This window comes from Sceloporus occidentalis, unplaced genomic scaffold, assembly GCF_023333645.1.
Source record: "Sceloporus occidentalis isolate IW3139 unplaced genomic scaffold, rSceOcc1.0.p SCAF_10, whole genome shotgun sequence".
Lineage (NCBI taxonomy): Eukaryota > Metazoa > Chordata > Lepidosauria > Squamata > Phrynosomatidae > Sceloporus > Sceloporus occidentalis.
In genome coordinates, this window is record NW_028316990.1 from 9,818,336 (window position 1) to 9,845,089 (window position 26,754).

General features: G+C 46.0%; 1 protein-coding gene across 2 annotated transcripts in view; it reads left to right on the forward strand.

Moving 5' to 3' along the window:
• The first annotated feature begins 6,940 nt into the window (after positions 1-6,940).
• LOC149305847 (B-cadherin-like) overlaps positions 6,941-26,754 on the forward strand; it is a 32,164-nt gene continuing 12,350 nt past the window's right edge. For both annotated transcript variants that reach the window (XM_089540292.1, XM_089540293.1), the window contains exons 1-5: positions 6,941-7,062; positions 7,383-7,485; positions 21,582-21,796; positions 25,180-25,326; positions 26,597-26,752. In XM_089540292.1, coding sequence (XP_089396418.1) covers positions 6,994-7,062; positions 7,383-7,485; positions 21,582-21,796; positions 25,180-25,326; positions 26,597-26,752 — 690 coding nt within the window. In that variant the 5' untranslated portion in view covers positions 6,941-6,993. The remainder of the gene's footprint in view (positions 7,063-7,382; positions 7,486-21,581; positions 21,797-25,179; positions 25,327-26,596; positions 26,753-26,754) is intronic.

Below are 26,754 nucleotides of genomic sequence, written 5' to 3' on the forward strand. Positions count from 1 at the left end.
GTCCAGCACTACTTAAGTTATTGTTTGAATGTTGGACCGAGACATTGGGAGGCCAGGGTTCGAATCCAGTCATACTCTCTCAGTCTCAGAGGAAAGCCATGTCAAGGCAAGACCTGGAAAGAAAAATCTTGCCCTATGATAGTCGCCAGTTGGCTTGAAGATACAAAAGCAAACCAAATAAATCATTCCTTCGGTAATGAAGAGGATGTCAGCTGAGGTGACGCTTCTCCAACCGACGAAAAGCCTTCGCAGTCACCTGCTGAAGCCCTAATATTGGATGGTAATCCACAAAAGCTCATTTACTGGAATAAACCTGGTTGACTTGAAAGGCGCCACAAAACTCTGAGTTGTTTTCCAGGAAGAAAGAAAAACAAAATGGAGGGGGGACCCTCCATGAATTGGGATGAACACCGGTCCTTTGGCCGCCAGCCACGGTCCGAAATGGCGGCACCAAGCAACTTGGGTACATTTTGAATGACATCTCTTACAATATTTATAGACGAGTATTATGCAATCTCTGCGGAGCTTTAAATAAAATCCACTAAGGCCATGTATAATTTAACACAGAGAGAGAGCATTCTAAATACATATTAAACAACAGAATACTTTGAAAAAGTGAAAACAGCCTGAAGCGTGTAGAGATTTGCGCGAAATCCTTAGCCCCCCCCCCCCATACCTTTCATAAAAGGCCACCGGAATGAAAATAGCATTGGCACCATTGTCTGCCTGTTGCATTTATCGATCATCTCTCAGGTTTAGATGTAGGGTGGATAAAAACATTAATACCCAGTTGGTGAATGCAAACGGACAACGATAACCACTCCTTGGATAAAAATTATTTTTGGTCCTCAAGGCATGGGACCCAAATCTATGCCAAGGGAAGAGGGCACAAAGAGGGTGTTGCCCTCAAAGGAGGTTTCTGGATGTAATTTCCTTTTTCAATCCCTTCCAGCCAGCTTTGCACAAAGAAGGCATTGCTGCTTGCAATGCAAGCTGCCTGATCCTTTTACCTGTTAATACCATTAGCTTGCAAGGCGTTGCCACATTTAGCCCAGGTGCAACTCTCTCTCATGTGCCGCTCCAAAGGAACTGAGGAAGGATGCCAACTTCCATCCTTTTGCTTCTTCTTCGCTCTTTCTTTTCCGTTCCTTCCTTCAACTCAGCCAGGCCCTTCATTTGTCTAAACCTGTCATGTTAAACTAATTCATATTACTGCAAATTTTGCATTCACTTGAATAAGAGATAAATAAATATGTGAAGTCAAAGGCCAACATCCATAGTTTTTTGTGGGTTTTTCGGACTATGTGGCCATGTTCGAGAAGAGTTTGTTCCTGACGTTTCGCCCGCATCTGTGGCTTTGGCATCTTCAGAGAAGGGAGCTGGGGATGTTTAGCCTGGAGAAGAGAAGGTTAAGAGGTGATATGATAGCCATGTTTAAGTATCTGGAAGAGTGTCACATTGTGGAGGGAGCAAGCTTGTTTTCTGCTGCTCCAGGGAATAGGAGACAAAAGAGATTCCAGCTCAACATTAGGAGGAACTTCCTGACAGTCAGGGCTGTTTGACAGTGGAACAGACTCCTTCCTCGGAGTGCAGTGGAGTCTCCCTCCTTGGAGGTCTTTAAGCCGAGGCTGGATGGCCATCTGTCAATGGGGACACTTTGATTGTGAGTTCCTGCATGGCAGAATAAAGGGGTTGGACTGGATGGCCCTTGTGGTCTCTTCGAACTCTATGATTCTATGAAATCTCTTCTTTCTTGTTTTTGTTGTTATTTTCCATACACATTCAAAGCTCCTTCATTGTTGTCATTATTGTCCATTCCCTGTATATTCTCCCTATGCAGACTCCCTTTTCAATTTACTATTTACTTTCCCCACTGCTTCTATTAGCACCTAATCAAATGAACATCATTATTTAATTCAATCTTCTTTCTTTTGATTCAATTTTCCTCTCATATCTTTATTTTTTTAAGTCAAATCCTCAAGTTACTTTCAATTAAGTCCAGTAAAGTTTCAATATTCTTTCTTTCCCTCTATGAACCACTCTCTCTATTCGCCACTTTCTTTCAGTTCTTTTCACATCTTTTTCCTTTCCCTTTCTTTTCCAGTCCTTGCAAACTCAAAAAGAAAGAGGAGATCAGTTCAATTGGGGTATAGTCCCCTCATAATCTCAACCCATCCACTTTCCCTTATCTTCTTTTTGCTTTTTGTAATTGTCTATTTAAAAACATTAATTAAACCATCTAAATGTACTCAATTTCGGTGTTTCTTTTCAGCTCCTTAAGTTGTCTTTAAATATAAATGCCACCTTCCCCACAGGGAACCCTTTCCCACCATATCTTTGAGTGGAAGGACTGTTTAATGTATGACGGATAATGCTTTTTAATTTATTCTTGTTCTTATTTAGTTGGTCAAGTTTCTTCAGAGGCAGTGCCATGCCTAGGGGCTTTCCATGGCAAAGTGAGTGATTCGAACCCTGTACATTTATTGGTATTTAAACTCACCTCTCCTTTTTATTGCTCTGTGTTTTTAGACTGTAAACCACTTTGGGTCCCAGTTTTGGGAGAAAAGTGGGATGCAGATGATGATGGTGATGGTGATGATGATGATGATGATGATGATGATGATGATGATGATGGTGATGACGGCCTCTCTCATATGCATAGGGTGAAGTGGGGCAGGGAACTGGCCATTGTCCATCTGATCCGTCCAGCGCCGCATGGATGAGCAAAATGAACAGAGATGGAAAGAGGATCAAGGGCTGTATTTGTGCGAAATGCCAACAGGATGGAACCATTCATGAAAGAAAACGGAAACACAAGTCCATTAAGGGTGGGAGGAACTGTGTGTGTGTTGTGTTTGTGTGTCAGTGTGACTGTCATCCTCCACAAAACATCCCAGTTGTTGGGTTGGCCATGGTTTTGGTGCCGAGCAGAAGGACCTTCTCTTGACACAATGGGAAAGAGAGTCCAGATTCCTATCTGTGTGTTGTGCATTTGTGTTTGGGGGGAAACCCCAGGAAGGTTGTGGCATGGCATGTGTGTGTGTGTGCGCGTGCGTGTGTGTGCATGTGTTGTAGGGGTGTACATCCTCAATTATTTAATAGTTGTTGCATGCCTTTGTTTCCGACTTGTGGTGATCCTAAAGTAAGCCTATCGTTGGGTTTTCTTGCCAGTTTGTCCAGAGCGGGTTTGCCATTGCCATCCTCTGAGGCTGAGAGAGTGTGACCCACCCAAGGTCTCCATGACTGAATTGGGGCTGAGCTGGGATTTGAACCCTGGTCCTTCAGAGTCGAAGTCTAACACTCGAACCATGATACCACACTGGCTCTTTGAGTTGCCTTTAAATCAATTTATGGCAACCTTCTCAAGTTTTCTTGGTCAAGTTTCTTCCAAAGAGGTTTGCCTTTGCTTTCCTCTGAGGCTGAGAGAGTGTGCCATGCTCAATGGCTTTCCATAGCTGAGTGGTGGATTCAAACCCTGGTCTCCCAGAGTCCTAGACTAACACTGAAGCTACTATAACATTGTTGTTGTTGTGCGCCTTCTAGTTGTTTCTGACTTATGGAAACTCTAAGACCATAGAAGTTTTCTTGGCGACATTTGTTCAGAGGAGGTTTGCCATTTTGGGGGTTTCTTGTGGCCCCAGAGCGCTCTCTTTGACAGTGAATGACTCACAAAACTACAAATCCCAGAACTCCATTGCATTGGAGTTAAAGTGGTGTCAAACTAGATTATTTCTGCAGTGCGGATGCAGCCTAAAAAGTCTCCAAGGCTTCAGGAAGGTCTGCGTTGTTTTGGTGCAAGCTGGAAATGTGATACCCTGGAATTTAAGGCCTCTTTATGGCTGCGATGGGGAGGGGGCTTTCGAGAAATGGACATTATCCCCAAGGACACAATTCAGATTAAAGTTTCTTCTGCATTCTCGGTGCATTCTTGGCGTTTTTGGCCGCCAGAAGGAGAGGGAAAACGCAAGCCCCCTTCCATCCCACCCAAATAATCCAGGATTTGCCGGATTTAATTTACTCCTTAATGAAGTTTGCAACCCGTAATCCAGTCCCTGAGTTCGAGTGTCATTTCTTTTTTCCTTCCTTCTTTCCTTCTTCTCAGCCTCCATTTCCTTTGGTGTTTCATTTTTTAATCCAAATTCCAAAAGAAACCAAAGCTTGCATCATGTATTTTGTGCATTTTGGTTGTTCTAATAAAGGGATCACTCTGTTTGGTGGATTTGGGTTGTTATTTGCTAAATTGTAATACGGCTAATTTAATTCTATTTTAATGTCTTGGTTTTCTATGTTTTTAATTGCACTGGGTTTTTTTTAATATTGTAAGCTGCTATGAATCCCATTTTTAAGGAAAGGTTGGGATACTTCTACTATTACTACTACTACTACTACTAATAATAATAATAATAATAATAATATGACTACCCCAAATAGCTTTCAGGTTGCAAGCTTAGGATAATGAAAGTTGCATTTACAATATTTGCAAACTGCTCTGGGATCCTTTGGGGCTAAAGAGCATGGTTGAAAAATGTTAACTGTGTAAATATCTTTTCCTTGTTTGCATCTGACAACCAGCAGTCAGGGTAGACTGCCTGTGAATAAGGAGGCTTCATTTAGCTGTCATGGGCAAGAACCATTGACAAACCCCTTCCTTCCTTCCTCCCTCCCAATGGATTTCTCTAATTTTTAAACAGTTTAAATGTCTTCAAATGGGTCTTAAGACTTCCTTAGAAGCGTGGAAGAGACCCCCAAGGGTCATCCAATCCAGCCTCCAAACTGGAAACAATGCTCCATGGAAGAGACATCTCACCAGCATTGTGGTCTCCAGACATGACTACCACTCCCATCATCCCCAGCCACTAACCACACTGCCTGGGACTGATGGAAACTGGAGTCCGACAGCCCTCTTCCCCATAGCTTTACTCAAGTTGTACTTTAACCATGCTACATCTATACCTTTGCTTACAAATTAGCCAGGTCCCTGTATTAATCTATAATAAAGAAGGACATGCATATTTTAAGAAAGGATAGCATTGCCTTTCAGCAGTATTTGTGGCATCCTTGCTCCGTCTTTTTCCTTCCCTCTCCTTCATAGCTCTGCGTTTTTCGGTTTAGGACCTTCACCCTGAGTCCATTGCAGAGTTTTGGAGGGCTGTTTCTGGAGATGTAAATACGATCAATGGCATTGATTTGATTTCTCATCCCACCCCTTCAATGGATTGATAATTTGGGAGATAGGCTCAGAGAGGCAGAGCGGATGCATCTGACAATGGAGACGCAGCATCTCCCTTTGGGTTTAGGGGTTTCCTAACGTTTTCTGAGGCGAGGCTCATGCACAGAGAGTTTGCCATTTGGCGTTTTTTCCGGAGGCCACCCCAAGTGGGCTTTGCACCCATTTTCTGGGTCCTTCTACCAAAAGCAAACATGTCCTGACTCTATATCCAGTGGCATACAGAAAAAGGCATTTTTAAAGCCTAACACAATAAAAATACTTTGCATTTCCAGGGATGGTGGTTAGCTTGTGTATTTTGCCCAGACCCTTGTTTTATGTTGCCAGACAGATTTTCAAGATGTTGCCCAGTTTTGGTGAAGCCATTCGAACCCACGCTTGACCTCTCAACCCCAATTTTGGTGGAAGAGGTAACTTAACTTTCTAGACAGGCTGAGGTTTGCCTTTAGCATGCCATTTGCAAAGCAAGTGTTCCAGGTTTTTGTTGCGTGTGGGACTTGGAGCGACACACATTCAGTTTCCAGATCATGAGGAAATCAAAAGAGTCAAAGAGTTCCCATAGCTTGGATCAACCATTCATCGGAACTGAATAAATCACAAGAAGACTATGAATGGGAAGGACAGCTACGAAAGAGTAAAGATACACAACTGAGTACAAAAGTCAGAATCCTCCAAGCCATTGTATTTCCCCATCGCTACGTATGGATGCGAGAGGTGGACAGTGAAGAAAGCAGATGGAAAGGAGACAAACTCATTGGATACGTGGCGGAGGAGGAGGAGGAGGAGGAGGAGGAGGAGGAGGAGAGCTCTGCAGATACTCTGGACTGATACAAATAAATGGGTCCTGGAGCAAACCAGGTGTAAACTCTCCCTTGAAATCAAGATGGCCAAACTGAGGCTGCTGTACTTTGGAGACATCATGAGGCAGTATGCATTGGAAAAGAGAGTGATGCTAGGAAAGGGAGAAGGCCCATGCCAGAGGCACAATGGACTCTATTGAGGAAGCCATGGGCATGGCTTTGCAGGAGGACGGACGGATGGGGGTCCCGGAGGCACCCCATGATCCCCAGGGCCACACATCCCAGAGCAAGGGCATCACAAGAAGAAAGGGTTGTTATTAACTGCAAGGCACACAACACAGACACATGTATATCTGAGTTTGTAATGGGGTTTTAGGGGTGTGCCAGATACTCCTAATACTCCATTACAAACTCAGATAGCCATACAGTATCTGGTGGGAGTGTGTGTGTGTCTTGTGTGCCTGGCAGCCTTTTTGGACTGATGGCCGGCCTCAGGGGACCCGATCCTGGGCCTTTTTCTGGGCTGGGTTTGTTCAGAGGAGGTTTGCCATGGCTTTCCCTTGAGGAGGCTGAGAGAGTGGGACCTCTTGCCCAAGGGATCCACTCTTGGAGAGGCCCCATCCTCAGGGTCCCTATGACTTGGGGAGGGGGGGTCAGGAATACTAATACTAATACTAACAATAAATGCAACGAACAGAGAGAATCAATACAATGCATGATGCTGATGCTCTTTGGCAGTGAGACAGTGGGGGGCGCCTTCCTTGCGCCCAGGTGAGCTCCCTCCCTCCCTCCCGGGCATTCCTGGGGCGTGGCCATAGGGGCGTGGCCAGAGACGGAGCCCCGCCCAGGGCGGCTCACCTGGCGCCGCGGTGGCCTTGAAAGGCAGAGGAGGAGGAGGAGGAGGAGAGCCCCGTCGAAGAGTAGCGTGCAGAGAGGGCTCTCTGTCTCTGCTTGGCTGCCGGAGCCATGGTCCCTCCGCCTCCTCCTGCTGCTGCCCCCGCCGCCCTCCGTCTCCTCCTCGTCCTCCTGCTCCAGGTGAGACCAGAGACCCGGCCCAGGAGGGAGGGAGGGAGGGAGGGAGGCAGGGGCTGCTGCTGCCCCCCTTTCTAAGCCTGGCCTGGTCTTCCCTTCTTCTTGGCGGGGGGGGGGGTTATAGAAGGGGGTCTTCTTCTTCTTCTCCCCCCGAAAGGAAGGAAGGAAGGGGAGCTCGACTGCTGGGCTTCCTTCCCCTGCGAAAGCTGCTCCTCCTCCTCCTCCTCCTTGGCTCCTGGGGGGCTCCAGCCCAGGCCCCTGGCGCCCCTTCCTCTGCTGCTGGGGCAGTGGAGGCCACTCAGGCCCCTTCCTTCCCTTCGCAGGTGGCTGCCGTCCGTCCCCGCTGCCTCCGGGGCTTCCTGGGCCAGCGCTTCGCCCTCGAGGCCCCCGGAGCGCTCCTGCCCCGCGGACTCCTCCTCGGGAAAGGTAAGCAAGAAGGGAAGGGGCAGGAAGGAGCCTCAAGGCCTGGAGGGCTCCATTGAGTCACCTGCCTGGAAGGAGCTAAGCAGGACTGGCCCTGGCCGGGGCTTGGAAGGGAGACGGCCAAGGAGAGTCCCAGGCTCTGCCTCAGAGGAAGGCACTGGAAGAACCCTATATATATATATATATATATATATATATATATATATATATATACACACACACACACACACAGAGCCCCCACACGCCCTGCTTTTCCGAAGGGCCCCGACCCCCCCCCTCCCTCTTGGCAGGGGCTTCCTTTGAGATGGGAAGGAGAAGCCTTGGCCTCGACTTCCCAGCCAGACTTAGCAGCATAGGCCCTGCAATCCCCATCTGGCCAAGCAAGCTAAGCAGGGCCAGCCCTGGTTAGTCCTGGGGGGAGACACTGCAGGAGGAGGATCCCTATAAAGCCACCCCATGGGAAGCAGGGCTTCTTCTAGGGCTCCCCTCTTTTGCCCTTTCTCCTGAGAGAACCAGATGCTGAGGAGATCGCCCTTCCTTCCTTCCCTCCCTCCTCCTGCCCCAGTTGCAGACCCCCAGCTAGGCTTCAAGGCTTCAGATAGATAGCCCTCTTATTAGTCTCTGGAACCAGCAGGCAGAGAGATCTTGCAGCCCCTTTGAGACCAAAGGAACGAAAGAAGGGGACCCTTTCGTCTTCTTTTCTGAAGTCTTGGGGGTCTTTTCCGTGCCTCCCGGGGGCAGAGCCCCTTCCTTCCTTCCTTCCTTCCTTCCTTCCTTGGAGGGCCGGCTCCTTTGCCGATGCAAATCCCGGGCAGGGGAGCCTTGCGGGGCCATTTCCAGCCCCTGGGCGCCTCGGTCGGGAGCTCTCCTCTTCTTACGACTGCAGGCAGGGGCTCCACAGACCTGGACTATTCCCCTCCATCGCCCCCTTCAAGGGGCCTGAATGAAGTGGGGGGGGGTGTCTCAGGAGGGGAGGGCTTCTTGGAGGGAAGGCAAAGAGGGCACCTGTTTTGCGTGGGCACGGTGCCACCTTCCTTGGTATTTTTGCTTCAGTGACCTGGATTCAAATCCTAGCATGAGGGCAGTGGATTTGCCTGTTGTTGTTGTTGTTGTTGTTGTTGTTGTTGTTGTTGTTGTTGTTTATGTGGCTTAAAGGGATTCTGGGAGCTGAAGTCCAAAAGATTTGGAGGACCAAAGTTTGGGAACTGTTGTCCAGGAAGGACATTCAAGCCTGGAGGCAGCAGGGTAGAGTGGTTTGAGGGTTGAGCCAGGGTTCAAATCTCCATTCAGCTTTGGGAAATAATAATAATAATAATAAAATGTATTTGTATCCCACCTCTCCAAGCAGATCAAGGCGGTGGACGGTAAAAAACAGTTATTCTCATTATATCCCAACCCCAAGAAAATACCGTTAAATATTTAAAACCTGGTTCAAAGGAGGCAACTCTGGAGAGAAGCAGCGGAGACTCAGTGAGATGAACAGGGCAATGACTAGGAGGTTAAGCTAGGAAGAGAGATGGTTTAAGGCCGCTGGGTGACTTTGGAGAAGCCCCACTCTCTCAGCCTCAATGGAAGGCAATGGGGGCAGGATCAAGCTGAATAAAACCCTCTGATGGGTTAGTTATAAGTAACATATAGGTAACGTATAAGACAGAGGTGATTTGAAGGTGCCTAAGGACAACTCACAACACCTTGCTGGGAATGGGATTTGCCTTGCTTTGCAACCCTGGTAGATCTGGCCATGGGACTTAAATAGAGAGAGATGCCAAAGCCAGGCTTTTCTAAGCCCAGCCCAGGACATTTTGCAAAGGCAAAGGCTTTCATGGCTGGCATCCGTAGTTTTTTGTGGGTTTGGGGGCTCTGTGGCCATGTTCTAGATGGAAGGTCAGGAAGAGACTCTCCTAGAACATGGCCACAGAGCCCCAAACCCCACAACAACCAGGACATTTTGCTGCCTGAAGCAGAGGAGGAAACATTTGCAAAACCAAGGTGCGTCTTCTCCTAGGACAGCAAAGCTATTTTGCATTTGAGATAGGAAACAACCCGAAAAAAGCCTCTCCCTCTTTCTGGTAGTAATAAAAAATGGCATCATAAACAACTTTCTGGTAGCGTTTCGAAATGTTGAGAATCCGCCGCCTGAGGCAGCCGCCTCGCTCTCCGTCTTTTTTTAACAATAACCTTTATTCCCTTTTTTAAAACGCCATTAACAACATCTATACAGAATTAATTGCTCTAGAATTCATTTTCAGTTACGGAACATACTGAAATGTACTTTCAATTGGCATATATGGCATAATATGGGGCATCTTCTTTGTATTTTGTTTAAAGCGAAAATAAATTTCTGTTGCTCAGTGTATTCCGATATTTGTCAATTAATTCATTTAATTAAATTTGCATCCCGCCTTTCTCCCCAAAGGGACCCAAGGCGGCTCATTATAACAATTCTGGAAACACAGTGCCATAAACCCATTAAAACATCAGCTAAAAGAATATAAAATGACAAACATTAAAGCCACAATACCCATCCCATATAAAACCCATCCCATCCTTCCTCCCATATTGCAGTAACCATTCTTCGTGTGCATTCCTTTGAGATTTCTTTTATTTTATTCCTTTTGTCTAATGGGGTTGATGGGAGTTGTAGTTCAACACATCTGGCTCTCAGGGCCTTGCTAGTCATTATTGCAGGGCTTTCAGAATGCCTTGTGTTTCTTTCCTACGTGTGCAAACCATGTTATTTTTAAACGAATGAAAATAAATATTCCTCCAACAAGTCATGGGAGCAGAATGGAGGCTTGAACCCGGGTTCCGCAGGTCTAGTTTTGACCCTAAACTGGGGCAAAATCAGCCTCATTCAGGCTCTGGATCCCAAACCTCTTCCTAAACTGCCACACCTAAATTGTGCAATGGTTTTCCCACCTTTTGTAGTGCTTCCCCCCATTCAAAATGTTGCAATGAGGCCCAATTCCTGGCTGCAAAGAGAGCTTTCAACTAAAATATGCCTGGTATTTTGGCCCTATTCCCTTGCTGCCTTTTCCTCTACCCAGCCCTGAAAGGTGGCCCTTGGAAATAGATGATGGCCATACAGGATATATAACCAGTACACCCCAATAAAACTCTCCATGGGTCTGAATCCCCTCTTGCATGACCTGTGAGATGCCAGCCCCTCTTCCAACCAAGCTGGGTCTGGCTGTTGCCCCAGTATGAGAGCATTGCATTTAAATGTCCAGTTTGGGGGGGGGGAATTGGGAGTAAAAATAAAGCTTGTCTGTTGCCCCATATGCGCCACTCTGCTTCTGAGAAGTTTGCAGCAATTGAAATGAGCAGAGAAGGGAAGAGGGAGAATCACAGAATCAGAGAGTTGGAAGAGACCCCAAGAAGGGCCCTGATCCAGTCCAACCCCTTTATTCTGCCATGCAGGAAATCCAAATCAAAGCATCCCCAATGACAGATGGCCATCCAGCCTCTGTTTAAAGGCCTCCAAGGAAGGAGACTCCACTACATTCTGAGGGTCATTTTCAAAGCAGCTGAAAAATGTTGGGATGGCAGAGGATTAATGGTCCCAAATCGGACTCATTAGAGGGTATGATAGCATTGCATCTAACTGTCCAGTTCTGGGGGGAATTTGGGAATAAAAATAAAGCAGGGTGACCAGACGTCCTCCTTTCCCAGGTCAAGTCCTACATTTCAGCCTTCCACTCAGGAGGAATTCCAAAATGTTCTCAGTTCGGGTTGACCTGGCATCTTCCTTTCCCAGGGCATGTCCTACACTCCCACCTTCTGTCCAGGAGGAATTCCAAAACATCCTCCATTTTGAGCATGGCTAAGAAGCATGAATGCACATTGATGTGGGAGTTTATAAGTTTTATTTGGTCATGCCCTACATTTTTCTCGGTGCCTTGTGGTTTTTCTCGGTCCCCTTGACCAAAGATCAAGCCCCCTTTGCTTGGGTTGCCCACTTTGTGAGCCAGTTGATAGGACTACTACTTCTTGCTTTCCACACCCAGGTCATGCTTGCTGGGGAGGCCGGCTTGGCATCTCCGATTGCAGCCCTCTCTTTCTCTCTCTGTTGTTTTGTGAAACGGGCACATTGTGTATGGAACAGAGGCCGGTCTGTCTGTCTCCTTCCTCTCTGCCAGGAACAGAAATGCCTTTAACTCCCTCTATGCTGGGGCTGGCCGAACGCAGATTCCCCTCCTGCCCTTGCAAAGACCACCTAGTGACCCCTCGCCATTCTGCCCACCTGCTTCTGGTGGTCAAAGCTGGGGGCAATGCGCTGGGGGCCACAGGGAATGGTGGTTCAGAAAGCCCACCAGCCGTCCCTTGGCCAAGAAGACCCTTCTTTCGATCGACCGGTTGTTCAGCCAGGCGTGGCCCAATGCATCCTGGCATTTGGAGAGGATTTGCTGGCTCCAGCCCAAAGCCAATTAAAAAATTCAGAGGGCAGGGATGTATGTTTCCTTTTGTGGTCAGAAGGCAGGCCAGCTGGCTGCAAGAAAGAGGCCTCTGGGGCCCTGTTCGGATTTTGGGCCCCGGAAGAAACCCCTCTTTCAGTGCCCATTCGGCCACGCAGCACGATAGTGGAGGAATAATCCAGGCTTAGTCCTTGGAAAGGTCTCTCCACCCTCCGTGTCCCAGGCAGGGTGACCAATGTCCTCCTTTTCTAGGGCATGCCTTCCATTTCAATCTTCTGTTCTGGAGGAATTCCAGGAGGTCCTCCATTCAGGGTGACCAGGTGCCCTCCATTTCCAGAACATACCCTCCATTTCAACTTACTGTCCAGGAGGAATTCCAGCATGCCCTCTGTTTGGTGTATGACCAAGAAGCATTACAGTACTTTCTGTTTATGAATTTTAATACCTTTCATTTTGTCATGTCCTACATTTTCCTTGAATGGCCCCCTTTTGAGGTCCCTTGTCCTCCTTTGTGGCTGTGACATCTGGTCACCCTGATGATCTGGAAGGATTGATTGGTGGCTTTGTTTTTACTCCACTTTTTACCCAAAACTGGGATATTTACATACAAAATAGTCCTCCAGTTGTACCCTCCAGTTGTTCAGATTTGGCAGGGACAGGAGAAACCCACTGGGTGACCTTTGGCGAGTCAGACTCTCTCAGCTTCAGAGGAAAACCATGGCAAACCCCTTTGAGCAAACCTTGCCAAGAAAAACTCTTCATTGGTTAGGGTTGCCATAAGTTGGAAATGACTTGAAGGCATACAACAAGAGCATTCAATGGGGTTCTTAGAAAGTGCAATCTCAAACTGGAAAAAAGAAGTCTGTTTTTCTAGGTTAGGAAGGGCTCTTCTTTCCTTATTCCTGGAGCTGCAACCCAATTCCAGAGGACAAGGGCAGCTTTAATAGAAGTTAATGGCTAACCGGTCCCTTCTTACTGAGGTGTGACCAGTCTGGGATGTCTTGCTTGGGTTCACACTTTCTCCAAGGCTGACTCTTTGCCCACGTGGCCAGATTAAGGGGTTTTGGGGGTCTTGGGGCATTTGTCACAATAGGGAAATAGCCTTTTGCAGCTCATGTGTTTCAGACATTTTAGGACTGGTGGGGGTAGAAAGTAAACAAATGAAGAAACAATCAGCAAAATTCTTTAAAGTGCACTGAAAAAACCCACACAATTTCTGGTGTGAACCCGTTTTCCACTCTGCAAATCTGGGGGTTCCCATAGCCTGATCCCGACACATTTTTACACAAGCAACACACCAAATGTTGGTAATGGCAGAAGTGTTGGGAGATCTGGAAAGGAATAGGAATTAAGGCTGCATCCACACTGCAGAATTAATGCAGTTTGGCATTGCTTTATCCACCATGGCTCAATATGGGGTTGGAGGGGTTGTAGTTTGAGCTGTTTAGCCTTCTCTGTCAGAGAACTCTGGTGCCATGATAAACTACAGATCCCAGGACTCCAAAGCACAGAGCCATGGCAGCTGAAGTGGCACCAGACTGCATTAATTCTGCAGCATGACAGCAGTGCAAGTGATGTACAGGTCCACAAGGGATTGCCCCAACTCATCCCTTGTATGCATAGGTTGCACTTAGGGTTGCCAAGCCTCAGGGCCTGGCCCTGACTCCCAAGTTTTCACAAGTATCTCCAGGCAGGAGACCAAAGAATATCCTGCATTTTTCATAGCCTCAGCTCCAGGGAAGAGGAAGTAGGCTAATCTCCAGCTCAGCAGAAAAGCAGCGTCTTGCTGCAGTTTGCAATGTCTTGCTGAATTTTGGAGGCCATTTCTCTGAAGATGCCAGCCACAAATGCTGGCGAAATGTCAGGAATAAACTCTTCTAGAACATGTGGCCTCATAGCCTGAAAAACCCACAAAAAATATGGATGCTGACCACGAAAGCCTTCAACTTCACATTTTGGAGGTCTATTTGCTTAGTTAGCAAAGCTTCCTCCCAGTCCAGGACCAGGGCTTACCCTCCAATCTGCATCCACCTTCTGACCAGAACCAAAGGTGTTGTTGTTGTTGTGTGCCTTTGAGTCGTTTCCAACTCTTGGCAATCCTAAAGTGAACCTATCATGGGGTTTTCTTAGGAAGATTTCTTCCAAGGAGGTTTGCCAATGCCACCCTTTCAGACTGAGGGAGTGTGACTTGCCCAAGGTGACCCACCGGCTTTGCATGGCCAAGTCTAGATCCGAACTCTGGTCTCCAGAGTCCAATGCTCAAACCACTACACCATGCTGACCCCTGCAACCTAATGCATAATGCCATTGCTTGGGTCTAGGTTCCTCAGTCTCAGGTTTTGGCTTGCAAATCTCATTGCCTGGACTGGCACCCTCTGGTTGCAATACGGGAATGGGGAGCAGGGATGGGTGGGAATTTCCCTGCCACTTTCAGGCCCTTGCTGGATGCCTTCAAGAAGTCCCAGAAGATGCTGGTGCCAGCATCCAGAGCCTCTTTTTTGCAGGAGGAGGAGGAGGAGGCAGAGTAGCCCTTCTCTTCTGGGCAGGGCTCAGGGAGAGATGCTAGGAGAGAGAGGAGCAGCCGCTCTTTCCAGTAATGGCATCCAGAGCCTTCTTTCTCTCTTTGGTGCTAATGGCTCTGGAAGTCTTTAAAAAGCCACTTAAGTGGGGAGAGGGAGGGGGAACCAGATGGCTTTGACCTCCAAAACCTTTTCCCTGTTGTGTGTGTGTGTGTGTTTGTGAAAGCATCTTTCCAGCGTTCAGTGGTGGTGCTTCTTCTCCAAATTATGTTGGACAAGGCAGAGTGTGCACCAGTTTGCACCAAGGAACAGGAGAAATGCATTTACCCATGACAAGGGTACACAAATGCAACCAGTACAACCCAGTTTGCAGGGGTTTTGGGCGCTTCACACTCTGAATTGCAGCAAGACCAGGGTTCAAATCCGCTCTCAGCCCTGGAAACACCCTGACTGGGCATTCTGTATGATAACTGTATTTATTATAGTTTGATGTATGGTAATTTGTGGGTTTATTTTAGGAAGAGGGAGACAGTGGGACTATTTTATTGTGTATCTGGTTTTATCGATGTAAACTGCCTCAATCTGATTGCAGAGGCGGGATAGAAATAATAATAATAATAATAATAATAATAATAATAATAATTGCTATTATTATGTCATTCTCTTTTGCCTCAGAGGAAGCAAGGGTGGAATGTATCTCGCTTTCTCATTCTAGGTCTTGCGCCCCTGGGGCTTTGGTGCGCAGATCAATGGGGTGTGAGCCCTTCACCTCTTGTGGCTCCTCCCTGGGGCTTCACACAGTTGTGTTAATGTGTGTGTTGGGGGTTGTTCCTCTCCTCCGCATTCCCTCAAGGCATCAGCCACAATGGGAGAGACTTCTTATTACTGTTGTGTATCTTCAGTGAACTTCCTAGGTTTCCAACCTCTGGCAATCCTAAGGTTGTGGTTGTTGTGTGCCATCCAGTCCTTTCTGATTTACCCTAATCATGGGGTTTTCTTGCCAAGATTTGTTCAGGGAAGGTTTGCCATGGCCATCCTCTGAGGCTGAGAGAGTGAGACTTACCCATGGTCCCCAGTTGGCTTCCACGGCCGAGTGGAGATTCGAACCCTGGTCTCCAGAGTTGCTCTTCTTTTTAAAAAGGTCCCTAGTGTTCAGTGTTGCCACTGAGACATTTTTGATCTCTGAGTCCTTGCAGAGGTTTGTTTAGTTTTCTCTGCTGTAGCAAAAGCAGGTTTTGTGGTACTTCACGGCCCATTGGGACTCAGTTTCCAGGTTTCCATGCGCCTGCTTCATTCAGTGCGCCAGCTGGACAACTGGCATTTCCTTGTTTTGTTCGGCTTACGTTTCAGGAAGAAAGATGCACATTCCCAGCCAGGTAGAGAAAGGCTGACCCTTCTAGATCTTTGGCGGCCGCATCCCTGCGCACCTTTACAAAGAGCTTAACCTCCTCCAGCTCCGTTTATATTTATTTATATCCCACTTTCCCCCAAAAATTGGGACTCAAAGTGACTGTTGGCACGCACTGCTCTTCAGAGGCAATCTTTCTCCAAAGCTTTATCTGGAAAAATACCCTAACACCTTGGAAACTAAGCAGGGTCAGCCCTGGTTAGGACTTGGAGGAGAGACCGGCAAGGAATCCTAGATCTTGTAGGCTACATTTCAGAGGAAGGTATTTGCAAAACCACCTCTGAGTCTTCCTTGCCTAAGGAAATCCTACAAAATTCATGGAGTTGCCATAAGGGGGACAGGAGACCGTGTGTGTGTGTGTGTGTGTGTAAGATTTGCCGTATTTTGCACAGCTATAAAAAGTGTTTTGAGGGAGACTACAACCCTCTTCCATCCCAGACATCATGGAAAGTTTTTAGGGAAAAAGTGGGATAGGAATAAATAAATATAATAGTAAAGGTCCTTTCTTTTGAAAGAAGACTGGCCACATCGCCCATCATCATCATCATGCCCAGCATGCAGGGGATTCTGGGGGTTGTAGTCCAAAAGAAAAACTCCTCTTCCAAGCCCTGCACTTTGTGGGCCTTGTTTCTTTTGCCCAACTGGGAGGCCCATGTTCTTCCCCAGAAACCCAGTTGCATCCTTGGCTTTTCGCATAGGGTTGCCTTTTGCACTAGTGGAAAGAGAGCTGGGCCTTTTGGGTGTTAGTGGTGATTAATCAATGAAGATTTCATTATAACAAACCGTAATGCAAAACAGCAACAACAAAACCAACCAAGACACATACATCTTATACACCTAAAATGTGAGCACTCTGTATTGGAAAGTGAGAAGGAATCATATTGAAATAAAACAGTGGGGTATAATTAAGTGCAAATAAATACATTACAAAAATCATTACAAAACAGATGCAGTTGCAATTGCACAAAGCTTTGTTCCACTGTCTTGTCTTTGGAGTTATAAAAAGTAGCAAGAAGAGAAGAAGGTCCAGAATTTCGTCCATTTTATGTTTGCAGAGCTTTTGCAATAACAAAACTCATGTTTGCAGCTACACCTTTTGCCTTGGCTTTTGCTTGCAAAAGGGTACAAGAATATTGGAGCTGTTGCTCCTTTTGGGACCTGAGAAAAGGCATCTTTTCAGTATTGAGGAGAGGAAGCCAGGCAGTCGATGGTCCTCTGTGTCACAATGAGACTCATCCCCTTTTGAATGAATGAATGGGTGACTCATAAGCCACATTACTGATAACACCGGCGATAAGAGAGGCGATGAAACCACTCCGGGGCTTTTCTGGAAAGTCTCAGGAAATGCTTCACTTTCCAGCTATGTGCCACGCAGATGCCAGGTGGGCTGCAGCCTGCAGGAGGCTTTCTCATCCCCAGCCAAGCCCTGAAATGGGATGGAACTGGATGGTGCAAGGGAGATGGGCAAAGCATCTTCTGCCAACTTGGAGATGACTGGTTTTGCTTTTGCAAAAGTTCTGTAGAGTGCAAACACAAGATGCATGGAGGTTCAGGTGTATGTATATAACTGTATGGCTAAAATCATACCTTGTGGAGATGTGTGCATGTATAGTTTACTCTATATACTTAGGTCTAAGTCTAGAAATTTAGGTTAAAAAGTTCACCTGAAAAACCTGATTCGACTTCTCCAAGGGTCAATGTAAGTACTCATAACTTGCATTGATCTGTGAATACCATATATACTCAACTATATGTCGACCTCAGGGCAGGTTATAGATTTTGATGTGACCCATGCATAAGTCGAGGGTAAAACTTAGGGGCATTTAGCAAAGGATCTAAAGGATGCAGCAAAGCAAAACAATGTCAAAGAATTTATCAAATTCTGGGAGGCATAACTGCTTAATAATAATAATAATAATAATAATAATAATAATTTATTTTTATCCCACCCTTCTGTGCAACACAACCAGAACAGCTTACAAGATTAAAACATGCGTTCCCATATCCCACAACCCCATTCTCATATCCCACAATCTGTGCTTATCCTAAAGGCTAGATGTATGAGAGAGTAGATGGGACCCATGCTTTATTCATGCTCCCAGGATGGACTAAGCTCTCACCTTTTACCACTCTCTTTATAGAAAGAGGGTGGGCTCCTTTGTATAAAGAATACAGGACCTACATTTGACTCATGGATAATTCGACCCAGGGTTTTGGGGCCAATGTTTTGAAAAGGCAAGAGTTTAAACTGCCCTGGAACCACTGAGCTCCTTCTACTCCTCCATCCATCCAGCTTTTAGTATGCACCCAAATGTAACAGACCAATGTGACGCAGTTGCTGCCCCTTTGAAAAGGGATCAATGGTTCTTGGGATGGGTATGTTCTTGCAAATGTTTTGGGAGGCAGCCTTCCTGACCCCATCCTTCCTGTATTTTTTGCAAGACAAAACTGGAGGGTTTGATGAAAGAATTAGAGGGAGAGGGTTGGCGTTGCAAATGGAATGAGATGCGGATGGGTGCATCTTGCAGGGCTGAGTGAAATGCAAAGAGGAGAGAATTCCTGACGGTAATTTCGGGTTTGGGTTGTAAACTGGCAACACCTCAGGGGTTTGTAAGATCCGAGACCCTAATCATTATAAACTTGTGACGGTATCATCCAAAACCCACAAAACGGTGATACCTTTATGAGGACAACCAAAATGCACAAGATCTATGTTGCAAGTTTCTGAAGCGTCTTCTTTATCAGGCAAAAGTTGTTAAAAATGTTTAAATTTTAAAAAAGAAAGGACGACGTCAGTCCTTTCCGTGTCTTTTGTGCATTTTGGTTGGTCCAGTAAAGGTATCCCTGTTTTACGGATTTGGGATTTCTTTTCATTTCTCTGCTGCCTTTCTCTCGGAAAGGGACCCAAGGCAGCTCCATAGTTTTTAATGAAATTATTTTAATAGTTTTAAAAATTTTGTTGTACAGTTGTTTTTAAAAAGTTTTTTTTATAAAGATAAAAACCTTTTTTAAAAGAACTTTACAACAATAATTTGAAAACAACTCAAATCGTTTAATTAAAACGGTATAAAGTTGACACAAAAACATAACTAAAACACACACCGTTTCATGATTATATATGATATGCTCCAAGTTACACCAAAGTTTAGAATCCAGAAAACATATCCAGGGATAGCAGTGTTGGCCATATAGCGAAGCATATTAATATATCATCATTAACGTCCTTTGCCATATGGCCAACCCGGCTTCCCTTATGGATCCCAAACTTGTGTGTAACTTGGATTCCCCCCACCCCGTTTTTAATTTCATCCCTAAAAGTCTTGGGAGGGAATAAAGCCCCTTTAGCCTCAAGGGAAGTCGAAGGCTTTCTTGGCCAGCACCCATAGCTTTTTATGGGTTTTTCGGGCTATTTGGCCACATTCTGGAAGAGTTTATTCCTGTTGGCGAAAGGTCAGGAATAAACCCTTCCAGAACATGGTCATATAGCCTGAAAACCCCACAAAACCCTCTTAGCCACGTCTCAACTTCCTTTTTCCTTAGGTTTTCTCCAAAACACAAGTTGTTCTTCTTTAATCTAAGAGACGGGGTCTAAACTTGCCTACAGCAAGAAAGGTGTCTGCTGACGGAGGCAGAGAGACGGATTCCTTGTTTGGAGAGTTAGGAATTTGGGGTCAAGGCAGGGAGCAAGAAGGTGGGCTCTTTGGAAAAGGGCAAGAATCCTGGTAATGAAAGGCCGGCTGAGGGTCCTTCTCGAGGGCAAGGGCTGAGTCCTAAATGGCCAGGGCCCTGGGCAGCGGGGGGCTTCTCCCCCAGTAGATCATTTGGTTAAGAAGGTAGGCTTTTGCTAAGGCGGCTGGGATCTGGTTCGGCACGTAGGCTTGACTTTGTTACCCAAAGATCCCATAGGATTTTCTGTCGGACGCTATAACCCCCAACCATGGGCTGCTAAGCCTGCCCTCCTCCCCTCCCTTTGTGCAAGCAATTCAAGGGCTCCTCTGAGTGGCAATCCATTAAAGGACAAACAAGCAACCCACCCTCCTCCTCCTCCAGCCCTTTGCAAGATGCTATCTCCCATTTTGTGGATACCCGATAGCTTATCAGGCCCACATTCCAGCCCCCCTCCTCGCTGTCTCTCTTCCCCACACATTAGCATTGGACCCTCCATTAGGGAACATGTTCACGCATGTGTCCACAGAGAGGCCAAAGGTTGCCTGGCCAAGATAACCACTTGCAAAGGTTCAGGGGCAGAAAAGGGACGGCAGCAGCTTTTCCAGCAACACCAAAGTTTTCAAGCAACGGCTGCTAAGAGGCTTCTGCAGCCTTAGAGACTAAATGGTTTATTGTTGCAGGACGTGGGCGGTCAAAGCTCAAGTAATCATAATAAATGCATTGCTCTCTCTGGATGCGGCTTTTGCAGCAAACAGGTGGGCAGAGCAATGGGAGCTGCTTGCGATGAAGCCGCTCTTGGGTTGTGATATCCATAAAAATATATGCATTATTCCAGTGTCCACACAAAGGGAAGGAGAATTTGTAGGCTTAATTTTAGAGACGATGGCAATGGTGACGGAGTGCTTTGAGCATTGGGCTGCATCCCTGCTGCAAAAATAATCCGGTTTGACGCTGCTTTAACTGCCCTGGCTCCATACTCTGGCATAGAAATGAAAGGTGGACTAGAAATGAAATGAAATGAATACAGTATCATCCAAAATCTGCAAAATAGGGATACCTTTATTGGTCCAAGCAAATGCACAAAATACACAGAAAGGACTAACACCTCCCTTTTCTCTTTCTTTTGTTTGTTTGCTTTAACATCCTGGGATTTGTGGTCTGTTGTGGCACCAGGCTGAAGTCACAAAACTACAGTATCCCAGAATTCCATAGCATTAAACCATGTGTCAAGGCTGCATCCACACTGCGGAAATTGATCCAGCTTAACACCACTTTAGCTGCCGTGGCTGAAGGCTATAGAATTCTGGGAAGTGTTTGCAGCATTAGCACTCTGGGGCTGCAACAAACGACGCTTCCCAGAACTGTATAGCCAGCCACAGCAATTAAAGTGGTGTCAAACTGGATTAATTTCCGCAGTGTGGTTGTCCTGGACTCGGGGAGGCCAGCATTTGACCCCCTATTCAGCTTTTGAAACCTTCTGGGAGCTTTTGGGCAAGTCACGCTCTCTCAGCCTCGGCTCCACATGGCAGCTGCTCTGTGTGCAAAAGCCCTTCCTTCTGTGCGACTTGGATCTCTTCTGGCAGTTCTGCCCAGTCAGTTTTAAACCATGACTTTTTAAAGAATGTACTTGCATGAAGAGTATTTTAATGGTTTTATAGTATTGTACTTTATCTGTTGGTTTTATGTGCCTTGTATTTTAACATGTTGCCACAAGGAGAGATGGGAAAGAAATAATCATAATAATAGACCTATAGAGTTGGAAGAGACCCCAAGGGCCACCCAGTCCAACCTCTTCTGCCATGCTGCAGGAACTCTCCATCAAAACCTACCCAACAGATGGCCATCCAGCCTCTGCTTAATGACTTCATAACAACAATAACAACAACAACAACTGGCTAGGTTTTAGTCTTATGGAACAGGGAGAAAAGCTTCTTCCGCGCCATGCATCATTTTATGCAGCTCTATCATATTAAAGGATAGGTTTCTGGGAAGGTTCCCCTGCAGGAAAACTGAGGCCCAGCCCTTTGCTAATGCTGCTGCCTTTTTGTTTTTGTGTTTAAAACATCTCTCTTTCTCTCTTAACACCAGTTGAGTTTGAGGACTGCCAGGGGGGCATGCTGCCATCGTATGCTGCGCAGGACAGCAATTTCCAGGTCCTGGCCGACGGGACCGTCTTGGTTCGGCACCAGACGCGGCTGTCTGGGCCGGAGAGGAGCTTCGCAGTGAATGCCTGGGACGCCGCAGGGACCAAATACTCTGCCTTGGTGACGGTGCAGAACAAAGGACACCTGCAGCCTTCCCAGGTAAATGTGCGATGCACGCCAGGGAAGAAGCGGAGGAGCACAGGTGGCCAGGAGGCACCATGGCAACCTTTGTGTGCCTCCGGGAAAAGTGGGGGCAGAGGATGGTGCTGCTCCTGGGCTGCGGACAGGTGGGATGCCCCTCTCTGGGAAGGGCCTCTTAGGAAACGGGGGCATGAAGCCCAGCTCCAAAAACAGGAGCCTTAGCAAGAATTACGCTTGCCTCCTAGGAACCACCCACAAATAGTAGGCACTGGAGGCTCTACAGGATGATTAAAAAACAATGGTGCAACAGGGAAGGTGTTGCGAAGCCGAAGGCTTTCACGGCTGGCATCCATAGTTTTTTGTGGGGTTTTTGGGCTATGTGGCCATAGAATCATAGATTTGGAAGAGACCACAAGGGCCATCCAATCCAACCCATTCTGCCATGCAGGAACTCTCAATCAAAGCATACCCGACATGTTCTAGAAGAGTTTATTCCTGACGTTTTGCCAACATCTGTGGCTGGCGTCTCCATCTGACGCCATACAATCCTGCCGTTAAGACTGTGTTGAAAGTGATTTTCTTATTTGGGAAGGCAATACAGAGTAGCAAATACACCTACCTATGCACAGCAATATCCGGGCAATTGCTATCATCTGGAGATGCCAGCTGGAGATGCTGGTGAAGATCAGGAATAAACTCTTCCAGAACATGGCTGCATAGCCCAAGACACCCAGAAAAAACTATGGCAAAGCTGTTCTTATTTTGGTTTTGCATCATTCCTTTTGGGTCACCCTGCATTTCAGAAGGAGGGACGGGGAAGACCGCCTCTTGAGTCTTCCTTGCCCAGAAAACCCTACAAAATTCATGGGGTTGCTGTAAGTTGACAGACGGCTCCAAAGCATATGCCCACACATCCCCTGCCCAAAGGCACCAGGTCCAGTCTGACTTTGGATGCTAAGCAGGGTCAGCCCTGGTTAGTACTTGGACAGGACACTGCCCATCAATACCCGGTGCTTTTAGGGTCTCTTTCAGAGGAAAGAACTAGCAAAGCCACCTCTGAGGATTTCAAGGAAAACCCTTTGAATTCAATGGGGTCGCCATAAGAGGATGGGCAACTTGAAGGCACATACATACACATACCCTTCAGGCACCAGATTCCCATTTGATCTTGGAAACTAAGCAGGGTCAGCCCGTGTTAGTCCTTGGATGGGAGACGGCCAATGAATACTAGGTTCTGCTAGTTTTTATTTCAGAGGAAGGAACTGACAAAACCACCTCTGAGGATTCCTTGCCTAAGAAAACCCTATGCAAAAATGTATGGGGTTGCCATGAACTGCTGGATGATTTGAAGGCACAAATCCCTTTGCCTTTGGGCTATGTGACAATTGCTACAGAAGGGATAGAGGAAGATCTTCCTTCCTTCGTTGTCAGAAAGTCGTGCTGCTTTTGAAAAGGACAGTGTTTGCCTTTTAAGCAAAACACCAGCAGAAAACAAACTCCAAGCCAATAGGATAATGAATAAGAATACAAGGAACACAACGGATAGAGAACAGCAGAAGCCTATAGGCAATGCAATATAGCAAGAGTATCACAAACTGATCAGGCCATGTGTAAGCAAACAAGAGCTATATAGAGATTGCAAGCAGCAAATGAATAATGGAGAACTATACATTGCTTTGGCAAACCTCCTCTGGACAAGCCTTGCCAAGGAAACCCATGATGGATCTGCCTTAGGGCCACCATAAATCAGAAAGGACTTGAAGACACGCAGCAATGACAATAAATTGTTTCAAGAGAGTGATAAACACAGCCCTGTTGATAAGTATATACTTTTCTCTTGGTGTTTTGCTCACTGACAGACTCCCTTGTTTCCTGTTATTTGCTTTTATTTGCTCTTTGCCTTTATTGCATTATTAACATTATTATTAGATTACTGTCAGAACTTCCTGCTGTTAGAAAATGGAGTAGATTCCCTCCAAGTCGTTTCAGAAGAAAGTGATCCTCGGGGCCCATTTTTCCCATTGAAACGGATCACAAGTGGAAGAGGTTTCTCGACTCCATACAATTCTTCCATTAAGACTGTGTTGAGAGTGATTTTCTTATTTTAAGAAAAGGAAGGCAATACAGAGTAGCAAATACACCGACGCACAGCAATATCCTAGCAATTTACTATTATCCTGCACACCACCAGAAAGAAAACTGAATTAGAAATAAAAAGAAATCCCTGTAGCTCTTCATGAAAGGAAAATTGGCTAAAAAAGTAGAATTGCAAAAGGTTGGGTTTATTGCAAAATGGCAAAAAGAGTTGCGTGAATTATAGGTGTTCATGTCACTATAATTCACCCTACTTTTTGCCATTTTGCAATAACAACAACAACAACAACAATAATATTTTATTCAGGACCTAATTCATGTCCAAAAGTCATAACTATGAATCTGTTTGGATAAATGACTCTTACTTGAAAAATGACTTGACTTCACAGAGGATGATGGACTTTTCTTTCTTTGGAGGCCTTTAAGCAAATCTCAGGAAAGCTTTAGTTGTGTATTTCTGCATGGCTTGGGATTGGATTTGATGCCCTTTGTGATCCCTACCAACTCTAAGATTATATTATTATTATATTACTGTTATTTAGCTGTATTGTTTTAATCTATCCTTTGAGCTGCCTTTGGTTCCATATTGCAGAAAGGCAGGATATTATAGGAAATGAAATAAAACTGGGCAATGACCAGCCATCATCACTTTTATCTCCTTGAAGTCACCAGGGCATCACAATGCCAGCTGTTTTAGCATTGCCGCCCTTCTATAAAGCCACTCCAAAATTATATTTTTTGGATTTATCATCCTAATAAAGCCCAATTTCCAGATCTTCAAGAAAGCTGGAACAACGTTTTGCAAATCCCAGGGGTTTTTCTACTCTCTTAAAGAAGGGGACAAAGGGAGCGCAAGGACACAAGCATGCTCTTGGCGAGGGTTTGCAAAAATCCAGAAAACCCAGTTTTTCCAGTTTAGAGATGGAGGAGGACAGAAACTGGAAGGAAAATGGAAACATATCAAATACTGTACTTCATTTCCTATCAAAATAAATCCATTTAGCCGTGTGTGTGTGTGTGTGTGTGTGTGTATGCCTTCAAGTTCCTGTTGACTTATTATTATTCTAATAGAATCATAGAACTGGAAGAGATTTATGGTGCTCCAATGGGTTTTATAGGGTTTTCTTAGACAGGAGTCCTCAGAGGTGGTTTTGCCAGTTCCTTCCTCCGAAATCCAGCTTACAGCACCTGGTATCCATTTGGTGGTCTCCCATCCAAGTACTAACATCCAGTACATCCAAACTGTTCTTCTTTGATTTCTCTTTCCCAAGTGAGAAGCTCTGCAAACTCTTGGGTCCTTTTTGCAGGAGGAAGAGGAGAAGCCCAATGGGTCAGCAGTGCTTCGTTTCCCGTTGGCAAAACCGGGCCTGAAAAGGCGGAAGAGAGATTGGGTGATCCCCCCCATAAGAGTGTCTGAAAACGAACGGGGTCCCTTCCCCAAGAAGCTGGTCCAGGTATGGTTTACTCCTAAATGCCCATCCATCAGAGCTCTGAAGCATTGCTTCTGGCACTACGTCTCCCAGAATCCTCTGGGGGGGTTGTGGGTGTCGCAAGCCAACATTGGCTGTGGAATTCTGGGAACTATAACTCCCCCAAGCTCTCATCCACCCTGAAAGTAATAAGGAGCTACTCATTTCCAGGAGACATAGGCTTGCAAGCATATTTTGCACTCAGGTGCAAAATGATCCATTTCCGAAGATGGGAGAGTATTTGGTGCTTTATTTTATATTTTCTATTCCTTGGCGGAGACAGTAGGAAAGACATCAGAAGACAACTAAGGTTGCATCTGCACTGCACAAATAATCCAGTTTGGTGTCAAGCGGCATTATTTCTTCAGTGTAGATGCAGCCTAAGACTGGCTTGGAAGAGCAACCGAGAAGGAACTAGTTCAGATCTTCGAGCATAAACAGTATATCATTAAATACCAAAGGCTATGATATTTCTAATTTCTGTGTACGGCTGTGAAAGCTGAACAACGGCGAAGAAAGCTTACTGGAAGAGTATCGCCTCCTTTGAAAACGTGGAGGATAGTATTGCAGATACCCTGGATTTGCCAAAAAGACAAATAAATGAGTCTTGAGAGTAAATCAATCCTGAAATCTCCCCAGAAACCCAAATGGCTGAAGGGAGGCTATTGTTCTTTGAACTAATGACATGACATGACTCACTGGGAAAGACGATAATGCTCGATAAAGTGGAAAGTAATAGGAAAACAGGAAAACCACATTGCGGATGGATTGACTCCATCAAGGAAGTCACGGGTTTGCAAGCTCTGAGCAGGGCTTGCAAAGGATTGCTGTAAGCTGCTTAATAATAGTAATAATAATAATAATAATGCTTATCCACCTTTCCCTATGGATTGAAGCAGGGGATGATAACAAACAAACAATTAACAACGTCAGTTAAACCACATTAGTTAAAGCACGCAACAGTTTAAAACGACAAGGCACCCCTTTGCATTGGGATGAACGGATGGCAAGAGCCATTCCTGATGCCTTTTCAAGATCTTGCTGGTTGCATTTGCAAGTAGAAAGTGCATTTTGCATGTGTTCTGCTTTTTAGAAAAGTTTTCAAAATGTGCAGTTGGAATTTAGTTTTTAAAATAGCCTTATGGAGAGATGTGAGAGACCTTTTGGGGCTCTGGACCTGCAGCGCTGCTGGAAAGGTGACCTAGTGGTCTTGTTTGCAACGTTGTCCTTATCTCTCTCTGTTTCTTCACTTCAGATCAAATCCAACCGGGACAAAGACACCAAGATATTTTATAGTATCACTGGCCAAGGGGCAGATACTCCTCCTGAGGGAGTCTTCATCATCGAGAAAGAGACAGGATGGATGAAAGTCACCCAGCCGCTGGACCGAGAGTATATAGACAAATACCACGT